At 41.2% G+C, this 10,936-nt stretch overlaps 1 protein-coding gene across 3 annotated transcripts in view; it reads right to left on the reverse strand.

Annotated features, from left to right (window-relative positions):
- The window catches only part of WASHC3 (WASH complex subunit 3), a 42,440-nt gene extending 36,844 nt beyond the window's left edge, over positions 1-5,596 (reverse strand). For 2 of the 3 annotated variants that reach the window (XM_080658579.1, XM_080658578.1), the window contains exons 1-2: positions 5,422-5,591; positions 4,754-4,852 (exon numbers count right to left, since the gene is read on the reverse strand). In XM_080658579.1, the coding sequence (XP_080514705.1) occupies positions 4,754-4,852; positions 5,422-5,472 (150 nt within the window). In that variant the 5' untranslated portion in view covers positions 5,473-5,591. Of the gene's footprint in view, positions 1-4,753; positions 4,853-5,421 lie in introns of all 3 variants that reach the window. The other variant, XM_080658577.1, reaches the window with a different exon arrangement.
- Between the last annotated feature and the right edge of the window lie 5,340 nt (positions 5,597-10,936).

Genomic DNA, 10,936 nt, shown 5'->3' on the forward strand with positions numbered 1-10,936 from the left:
TTTTTTTGAATGCAAATTCATGTGGTATATTAACCTTTGGCTTTAACACTCATTTTACCTACTCTCATCTACTTTTTCAAAACCTCACCAAACCCTACCTGCTTTGGCTCAGTGGATAGAGCATTGGAATGCGGACTGAAAGGTCCCAGGTTTGATTCTGGTCAAGGGCACATGCCGGGGTTGTGGACTCAATCCCCAGTAGGGGGCGTGCAGGAGGCAGTCGATCAATGATTCTCATCATTGATTCTATCTCTCTCTCCCTCTCCCTTTCTCTCTGAAATCAATAAAAATATATATTAAAATAAAAAAACCTCACCAAAATAAAATGATCTTTTATATAAAAAAAACATGACAAGATCATATGAATGATTTATTCATGCAAGACATGAAAGACACTGATCTAAACATCAATATATTTTAATTTATAATAACTTATCTCAACATCCTTGATATCTAATCTAATAACCATAATTGTGAAATACAGTAGTCCCCCTTTCTCTGTGGTTTTAGTTACCCAGCTCAACCATGGTCTGAAAATATTAAATGGTAAATTCCAGAAACGATTCGTAAGTTTTAAATTGCATGCCATTTTGAATAGCATGATAGAATCTTGATTTATCACCCACCTATTTCTAAGGTAGTGCATTTTATTAAAGTGCAAAAGAAGATGAGAAGAAAAAATACGAAGTGAAGAGTTAAACATGGAAACAAAAATAAAATCCTGCGGTTTTTTTCAGATTTGTAAAATACCTAATTCGCTAAAAGAAAACAGTATTTTAAAATAATGGATCTCTTGGTATATCACACTGGACTGCACATGTCCTAGAAGCCAGAAAGAAGAGCAATTGCTTGTTTTATTAAGCTTCATCTGACACACAAGCCCAGAAGTTGTAAAAGCAGTTGTAAACGTGTAGCATTACATAGGGTTTTAAACAAAACATTATTTAGTTGTAGATTAAGTCCAATGGTGGACTTAAAATTGGATGTAGAAGACAAGCACTATAGCCCTAGCCAGTTGGCTCAGTGGATAGAGCATTGGCCTGTGGATTGAAGGGTCCTGGGTGCGATTCCAGTTAAGGGCACGTACCTCGGTGGCAGGCTCCTCCCTGGTGTGAGCTCCCCCTGGTTGGGGCTCATGCAGGAAGCAACCAATCAGTGTGTTTCTCTCACATAAGATACTTCTCTCTGTCTTTCCCTTTCTCTCCCACTCTCTCTAAAAATCAATGGAAAAATATCCTTGGGTGAGGATTAAAAAAAAAAAGAAGATAAGCACTATAAAGTTTTTTAGATTATGTGAGAATTCTAAGCACTTCTGCCTATACTTAAGATTTTTTTAAAAAAGCATTTTAAATACTTAAAAATGATTAAAACCTCAGTGTTCTAGGCATGTTACAAGTCTGAGTCAAAATAACACATCTGACTGCTCTGTTTATCGGGTTCCTTTGACTTTAAAATTCACTATAAAAGGTTAAATTTCTGCTGAGTTTTATTTGCAATGTGCACAGAACTTGCATGGTGCTCCCCTCCCCCATTTAAATTTGCAGTCTCAGTAAGATTTGCTGATTAGGGCCAGAATAGAAATGCTTACTGGGGATCTATGAAGGAAGAAGAGATGACCCTAAGTAACTCTGATTCAACTACTTTCCTTTCTCCATCTTCTAACTTCTCTCCTACCCTGGTTCCAATCATTAGAGTTACAAAGTAGCCTGGTATCCAGAAAGCTTTTTAAAAAATCAAGTTCTTTACTTTTTTCTTTATTAAAGAACTCTAAAGACCAGTATTAGTGATGAAGAGAGCCCCAACAATTTCTTTGAAATTTAATTTCAGGTTGAGTTTAGCAGTGAATGAAGTTGTTACAGTTTAGTTCAAACCGGATTATGTGAAAAACAAAAACAACAACAACAACAATAACAGGTTCTCCCCTCTCTCTCAGTTCACTTCCAGTTAAAAAAATAACACCCAGGTCCACTTTTTCTGTGAAGGGAAACACAATCAATTGGTTCCTATTTCAGACTTCAAATAAACAAGGACTACAGACCTAGTAGGTGCTACTAACAATTTACAACATAATTCGAAAAACCACATCAATCTTAATGTGGTAGAGAAAATGGCACTTTATGTTTAAATACATATATTACATCTATTAAAAAGACATTACATCAAATGGACATGGCATAGCAAAAAAAGAGAATACAAATCTAAACAGTTGTTAAGAGTGTTGGCTGGTGCCGAAACCGGTTTGGCTCAGTGGATAGAGCGTCGGCCTGCGGACTGAAAGGTCCCAGGTTCGATTCCGGTCAAGGGCACATACCTTGGTTGCGGGCACATCCCCAGTGGAAGGTGTGCAGGAGGCAGCTGATCGATGTTTCTCTCTCATCGATGTTTCTAACTCTCTGTCCCTCTCCCTTCCTCTCTGTGAAATATCAATAAAATATATTAAAAAAAAAAAAAAAGAGTGTCGGCTGGTGCACTGAAGGGTCACAGGTTTGATTCGGAACACATGTGGTAGGCAAATAATCGATGAGTCTCTCTCACATCGATGTTCCTCTCTTTCTCTCTCTCTCCCTCTCTCTCTGGCTCTAAAAAAAAAAATCAATGGAAAAAATATCCTCAGGTGAGGATTACCTAAATGAGTAAATAAATAAATAACTTTTGAAATAGCTATAAAGAGGACACCACAGTCTCACTTGACAGTGATGTAAACATACCTCTTATTCATTCTTAAAGGTGTAATATAACAGAATAGTGAGACATTTTTGCATTTTTCAGTTAATGGATCAGAGCTGGAATCCCAGCTCTGCTACTTTCTTGCTGTATGTGGGCAAATTAGATCAGCAACTGCAGTTATAAATACTATGCACTCAAATATATGTTGAATGAGTGAACGGATTAAGCAAATGATTTAAACTTCTCTACATCTTGGTTTCTGTATTTCTAAAAGAGTGAAAACTGGACCTCTCCCAAAAGGCTGGGCTGTGATGATTAAATGCATGCAAAGCACTTAGTACAATGCCTAACACAGAACAAGCACACAATAAATATGACTTACTGTCATCATATTAAGCAAACAGCCTACATATATATCCAAACTGCTGAAATATGGATTATAAAACATGAGTTACTATCAACTTAGATGATCATCTAAGGAGAAAAATGCAATAAACAACATTTAAACTTCATGAGTTTTTGGTCTAGTTTTTGTGTCTAGAGTTCAAGGAAGAACAAGGGACTATTGAAACAGTTGAGGGGAAGTTTAGAGAGGAACAGAAGGAAAGAAAAGAATGGATCATGAGGCTCTGATGATTAATAAATAATCAATAAACAAGAGATGGTTATTGTATAAATAGCACTCACTCCTCAGTGAAAACTGTCAGGCACTACAAAGTTGAGGGGCTGTCCTTGGCCCAGAGAAAGTCCATCAAGTTGCTTCCATAGGTCTGTTTGTTGTTGTTTATTTTATTTAACTGGTGATGAGAAATATGGGGATGGAGTATTTGCTCCTTTCTGCTAACAATCCTGGAATTATCTCTTCAGATACTTCACCTTACACTGACATAAAAAAATAAGGGACTAAATCCTTGGCTTACTGCTTTTTAACCAGTCAATGCTATATCCCATTTAGAGAGGCAACAGTGTAAGGTAAAACTCAGGGAAGCAAGTACCTAGTCTTTGGGTGATAAAATATATTGACTTGAGCCCCTTAATCTATCAACAATCATTTCACTTCTTTTTGTCTTAGAGAGAAGACAGAAGAGATTTTGATAACTACACAAAAACAGCAGCTGGAATCTATACGTAAAAGTAGTTTTCCTGTCTCCATGCAATTTTTATTAATAATACATCCAACAAAAACTCCACTTGCTAAGGTTATACCTTATATTAAATACAAGACAGAATGAACTGAATATTGTTTATTTAATTGGCTCACCTATGAATTATTGAATTATACCCTTTTCTCTTTCTTAAACCCAATTTCAACCCATGTTCCTTCCCATTCTTTTTTTTTTTAGGCTTTATTTTGATGATTAATTTATTTTTTATTAAATTTATTGGGGTGGCTGGTTAATATGATCATATAGGTTTTAGGTGTGGGTTTCTATGTTACAATATCTGTATATTGCACTGTGTGCCCACCATGCAAAGTCAGTTCTTCTCCCTTCACCACATATTAGGTCCCCTTAACCCCCTCCGTCCCTCGGGCAAGCCTTTATTTATCAAAGACAGGGATCCCTGGATCTAGCAACTAATCCTTAATTGGGTACTTAATCTTCACTTCACAAGTCATTTATCTGCAGACAGTATTTTTATTCCCATAATGAGATTTGATATCAAAGTTATGTTTTAGGCTACCTTCTTAACCATTTTTGGGGTCAAGGAATGTAAAATAACTTTAATGTAAACTGAAACAATGTGTACCTAAAAATGTAAATCTTTGGGGTAAGAAAAACAGCCAATTTTAAAATGAAAAAAAAATAAAGCTTTCAACTGTGATGTTTTGGAATTCCTTTTGTTGCCTTTAATCACAGTAAGCCTTGCTGAACTATTTCCCAAAGGCCTCTAGAAAATTCAGCAGGGAGAGGGGGTACAGGATTGATGGAACAGAATCAAAGAGGACTTAAAGTTTGTTAACATAATAACTGAGTGATCAGGTCATGATATGTGAAAAGACTATAATTCTCGTTTTATTCATTTGCTGCCTTCAAAAGTGCAAAGTGATTTCGAGGCTGTCAAGAAACCGGATCACAGGACCTACCTCCTCACAAACTGTAGAGAAGCGGTTGAGGAACTGTACAGTGTGCACCACAAACTGGTTTAGAAATGCCACCGTTCTTTTCTGTTGAATAGCTGGCACCTGCGTTATGTGAAAGAAAGACGTGATTCGTACCGGAGGAACGTACCCTGTGCAATCCCTTTGATGTTAGTGACCAGGGGTGTTCTGCTGTGTGGTACGAGTCCCTTGAAGTCCTCTGACTAGCCCTTCACTTGTCTTCCTACCCCGTGGGGGTGGGGCGTCCCAACATGACAGAGGCTACGGAAAAGTTTCAGAATGAACTCTGAATTCGCAAGTACGAACTTGCCGGTGAGGACCACACACAGAAACACACAAAAAACCTGGGGGCCGAATTAAAGAGGTAGGGTTAGAGGTCACAACCGGCTCCTATCGCCAGTGAGTCACCCTAGAGAAGGCAGACTCGTGACACGGGAAGCGAAGGCTGGGAGAGGCACGCTAACCCCTTAAACAGCTCGGGAGGGACCCCTTTCGAAGGTGAACAGTGGGACTCTCCCACCCGAGGACGGCAGAAGAGCAACCTGCGGTCAAGGCAGGGGGAGGCAAGGGAGATGGGGTCTCCCTGAAAATCGGGCGTCCCTCTACCATCCTCCTCCCAGGTCACCGGAAGTCCAACTCCTTCTTTTACAAACCTTGGTCAGGTCAATGCCTGAACCCATGAGAGGAAGCCCGTCCTCATCCATCTCCTCAGCGGGCGGGGGACCCAGGCATCACCCACAAACCCTCCCAGATGTGGTCCATCGAACCCCGTAATAGTGTTAGAACGTCTCCCCCAGGCCCCGCCCCGGGCCCTTCCTTCCGGAAGGAAACGCCTTCGAACGCCAATCACTCAGCGGTTCTCGGAGAGCCCGCCCTCCCGCCTGGCATTCTGGGATTGGTAGTTCTAGTTCCAGATTGTAACGTCAATCCAGGGGTCGCGAGGTGGAGCAAGGCTGAAGTTCTAGCAGGAAAACCTTAAAAACGTGGCAAAAAGTATAAGTAAAAAATTGCGTTCGTTTGAGTTATCTCTGCCTAGTCCTGTTATCTAAGTAGCTCATTTGTTAATCAAATAGTCACTTGTTTTTCAAGGGAAAATAGCGTTCAGTGTTGGCTTTGTCAGGGAACCATTACAGAGGCAGCTGCACCCCCTGATCCAAGAGTGGCTCCACCAAGTTCCTTTACCAGGAAGCACACTCAGCATCTCAGCATCAGTGCACCACAGGATTGAACTAAAAGCGCATTTGGGCTTTATCTCACGTATTTTATGCATCCATTAGCGAGGTATGTCGTAAGGTATCCAAAACCCTAAGCTCCTAAGGGTGTTAGCATAAAACTGGACATAATTAAGCATTTAGATCCTGTAAACAAAATAAAGACATTGTGCATGCACTAAATTTTGAGATGGAGAAAGCTCAAAATGTTTTCCATATAAACTAATGGTAATTGCTTCTTCGTTTCACACCATTTCAGCCTATGAATGCTCTACTTTTGGATAGAGGAGGAAACTTGTAATAGGCTAAGGATTGGTTGATTTGCATATAAAAACATGCTTCCAAGTAAGTTGTTTTATTACCTTTAGGCATCAGTTAGCCACAAATGTCAGAGCTTCAAGAATATAGAAAATAGCCCTAGCTGGTTTGGTTCAATGGATAGAGTGTCCACCTGTGGACTGAAGGGTCCTGGGTTTGATTCTGGTCAAGGGCACATGCCTGGGTTGCAGGGTCCATCCCAGTAGGTGTGCAGGAGGGAGCCGCTTGATGATTTTCATCATTGATATTTCTCTCTCTCACTCTCCCTTCCTCTCTGAAATCAATAATAGATTAAAAAAAGAATACAGAAAATAAATATCCTATATAATAAAATCCTAATATGCTAAGTATCCAGTTGTTCATTCAACCAATCAAAGTGTAATATGCTAATGATATGCTAAGGCTGTTCAACTGCTCACTATGATGTTCACTGCTCCGACTGGTAGGTTAGCTTGCTGCAGGGTCTGGCTGATCTGGACTGAGCGAGATGGGCCAGACACACCCTAGAGCCCTCCTGCAGTCTCTCCCCATCCTGGCCTGCACCCTCTCGCAACCTGGGACCCCTCCGGGGATGTCAGAGAGCCGATTTCGGCCCGATCCTGCAGGCCAGGCCAAGGCACCCCACTGGTGCACGAATTCATGCACCGGGCCTCTAGTAGTCAATATAATGAGACCTGTAATGAATGGATGCTTTTTGCATTTGTAAAGACAAATGGAAAATCTAAGAAAACACATAACACTCACCTTGCATATGTGGACTTTCAGGTAATGAGTTCAGTAAGGTGCCTCTAGGGTCTCAATTCAGTTTCTCAAGAGGTGAGCACAAGGGAAGGAGTAACTGCCTGGCTATGTAAGAGGCGGAGGGCATTTGGGAGAACTAATCATTCCTCATCCAGGCTCTCCATCAAACCTGTTTTAGTAACCCCTGAAAGACTCCACCCTCCCTTCAGAACTAATGCCCCAAGAAATCCAAGAGTCTTAACTTTCCTGCTTTAGATTATGCCATTCTCTTTTAATCCTTATACCAAGCCTTGCTTTCATCACTCATTTCATACCTTGTACATGCTACCTTTATCTTGTTGTGACCATGTGGTATTGCCAACTTCTTTGTAATTTCTTTAAATTCCCTAACATTATATAGCTGTGCTAGTTAGTAGCTGCCTATTTTTAAGTTAAGGATTTATTATGCAAGTGAAATACTTATCATAGAAAACAGAGTAAAGAAAAAAGTATAGGAGGAAAAAATGTCACATTCTTATTAGAAGTAACCATTGCCATTTTAATAGAGTCAAGTTAATCTTGAATTCGCAATGTCAGATTTGCCTCCCATTGGTGTGGGTATGAATGAGGTAGGTTTGTCATGAGTCTTTGCTTAGGTTTACATACCCTATAGCACTCTGCACAGAATAACTCTCTCCATATATTAAAAATAATTTGCAGCAAACGATGCCACTATCAGCAGCTTCTAATTAACCTCCTCTGGCTGTTTCAGTAAATGACTCAGCACCTGGACTTCTTAAAGCGGTCAGGTTTTTTTGAATCACAACCACATAAAATCACTTAACACTACTTTGGAAGTTCAACATCAACATTTGGTCCTGTAGCCTTGTTTCTAGAGTCCAAAATGATCATGTTAGAACCTTTGCTATTACCCTTTTAAAAAATGTGCCAGGAGGTGTGAGCCAGTCAGTATAGGAAAGTGGTTCACAAAATTTTCCAGAAGCCCTACATAGAAAAAAAAAAATTGAGGATCCCTAGATCAGTGGTCAGCAAACTCATTAGTCAACAGAGCCAAATATCAACAGTACAACGATTGAAATTTCTTTTAAGAGCCAATTTTTTAAACTTAAACTTCTTATAACGCCACTTCTTCAAAATAGACTCGCCCAGGCCATGGTATTTTGTGGAAGAGCCACACTCAAGGGGCCAAAGAGCCGCAGTTTGCCGACCACGGCCCTAGATGATTGTGTTTGAATATTTAATATTCACTGAGCAAACACATACATTGTTGGGGATTTAAAATGGGAACATTAAATGGAAATGAACTATATTGGGAAACCCATCTTTAAAAGTCCCAATTTTTAATTCAAAGATAGTATTTCATGTCCTTTTATTTTCCAGGCTAGGTTCTACTAGTTTCCTGCCTTAGAAAGTCTTTCCTCTTCTGTCACATAGGCAGGAATGGTTAATGGATTCTGGCTTTCATCTTGAACTCCAGAGCCAAACCTGGGGTCACATAATAGATACTCAGATGATGGCACACCTTATATATCTGAAAACTTTTTAACCCTCTCAAGATTTCTGAATGAGATCTTCAAAATCCACTCTCTCTGAATTGGAGGAAAGGGTTCTCTGGCAGATTCATTCTTCCTCCCGGGTAATGGTATTTGGGAGGAGGAAGAGGCAGTTGGCAGCATGTCTGATGTCAATGTCTGCTAGGATCATGTAGGGAAGTTGGATTTTGGAGCTGGCTATATTATCTCAGGACTCCAGGAAATCGTAGCTTCAAAGGAAAAAGAGGATTTTGGTAGTGGTAAGATGTGTATAATATTGAGAATCCCTTGCAATAATTCCACATTCTCCCAGTTATTTTCCCTCAATAGGTAGAAAGCAATGACCCATGGTCTTGTAAAGATCATATACACATGTGAACACATCTTATTGTGGCAGGTGAGTGGAATGATGGGGAAAGGAATAGGTCAAAGTGAAAGAACTGCAGAATGGCTCCATGGTCCTTGGGGGTTAAAATATATTTGTGGGGTAAGACCTCTGATGCAGCTGTATATAGCACCAGGTCCTAGACTTGCTCACAATCAGGCACCAGGAAAATCTCACTAGAACTCCACAGATTTCAATGAGGGATGCATGCACAGATGTTCTCCTTGGTACAGGCTCTTTGGGGAGAGAGGCATTGTTAGACATTCACAACACAGCTTGAGGCTCCAGTGTCCAACTTTCAGGAGAACCAGCCCTACAGAACATTTGGCAAAATATTTAAGATTCTAGAGTCTAAATCTTAATGAAAATGATGTTTCTTTATAGGCTAGAAAACAATGTGAGCTATTATACAATAACTAGAGGCCTGGTGCATGAAATTTGTGCACTGGGGTGTGTGTGTGTGTGTGTGTGTGTGTGTGTGTGTGTGTGTGTGTCCCTCAGCCCAGCCTGCACCCTCTCCAATCTGGGACCCCTTGGGTGATAACCGACTCCCGGTTTAGGTCCGATCCACTCGCCTGCCTGCCTGATTGCCTGATTGCCCCTAACTGCTTCTGTCTGCTAGCCTGATCACCCCCTAAACACTCCCCTGCCAGCCTGATTGACACCTAACTGCCCTCCGTTCCTGGCCTGGTCACCCCCAACTGCCTTCTCCTGCAGGCCCGGTTGCCCCCAACTGCCCTCCCCTGCAGGCCCGGTTGCCCCCAACTGCCCTACCCTGCAGATCAGTCCCCCCCAACTTCCCTCCTCTACAGATCTAGTCCCCCCCCAACTTCCCTCCCCAGCAGGCCTGGTCCCTCCCAACTGCCTCACCCTGCAGGCCTGGTTGCCCCCAACTGCCTCCCCTGCAGGCCTGGTCCCCCCAACTGCCCTCCCCTGCTGGCCTGATCGCCAACAACTACCCTCCCCTGCCGGCCATCTTGTGACGGCCATCTTTGAACACATGGGGGTGGTCATCTTGTGCGAGGGCGTGAGGGTCAATTTGCATATTATCTCTTTATTACATAGGATTACAATAAAATCTATTTGTAATAAACACTCAGTTTTCGTTAGTACTAGTGGAAGAAAGAACTAGCAATTAGCAAGGAAACATTACATTAAGAAAAGATGTAGAAAGTTCTTTAAAAATAATTTATATTGGTCTGGTTTAATCTTAAATGTTAATCAAGAAAGTAATTTCTTACAGTTACAATCTAAGTAAAAATAAACCCAAATGAACTAAGCTGTTTAGACAGTCTATCTTCCTTATCTCAGTGGTATAATTTATCACTAATTGCCTCTGGCTTACTTTAGGGGTTAGTTCTCTGGGCCTTATTTCCTTTATACACTGTCTCAAAAATAGAGATTTCCTAAAACAGTAGTAGAAAGCTCTTACTAGAGATGGTTGTAGAGATAAACCTTAATTTCAGCCACAGTCTAATCTTGTCTGGATTTGGCTCAGTGATAGGACAACAGCTGTGTTTACAAAAAAGATCAAAGTTTTGTGTTTAACCATCATTAGAAACAAAGAGACCAGCAACATTCATTGCCTTTTATTACAGAGGAAGGAAATAGGTACTCAACTCAATATAGCACTAAAAATGCAGTTGGTAGAAATGCTTATTTCATATATCTTTAAATCTATTGGGTTTCTCAAATTGCTTGCAAAGGCTGAGAAACCTGGTGGCCTCCCCTTAAACTTACCATTGTTCAAATGAATTTTATGTTTATACTAGCGGCCTGGTGCATGAATTCCTGCATGGGTGGGGGCCGGGCCTGAAGTGGGGAGGGGCCATGGGAGGTTGGCCAGCAGGCCCCACCCCCGATTGGGGTGGGGGGCCAATCGGGGCAGAGCTGGCCAGGAGGAGGTGCTGCGGTAGGTTGAGAGGGGCCAATCTGGGCCTCGATCGGGCCAGTTGGCCCCCCGCAGTGCACATCATAGCAA

Source organism: Plecotus auritus, assembly GCF_963455305.1.
Source record: "Plecotus auritus genome assembly, chromosome: 3".
NCBI classification, from domain to species: domain Eukaryota; kingdom Metazoa; phylum Chordata; class Mammalia; order Chiroptera; family Vespertilionidae; genus Plecotus; species Plecotus auritus.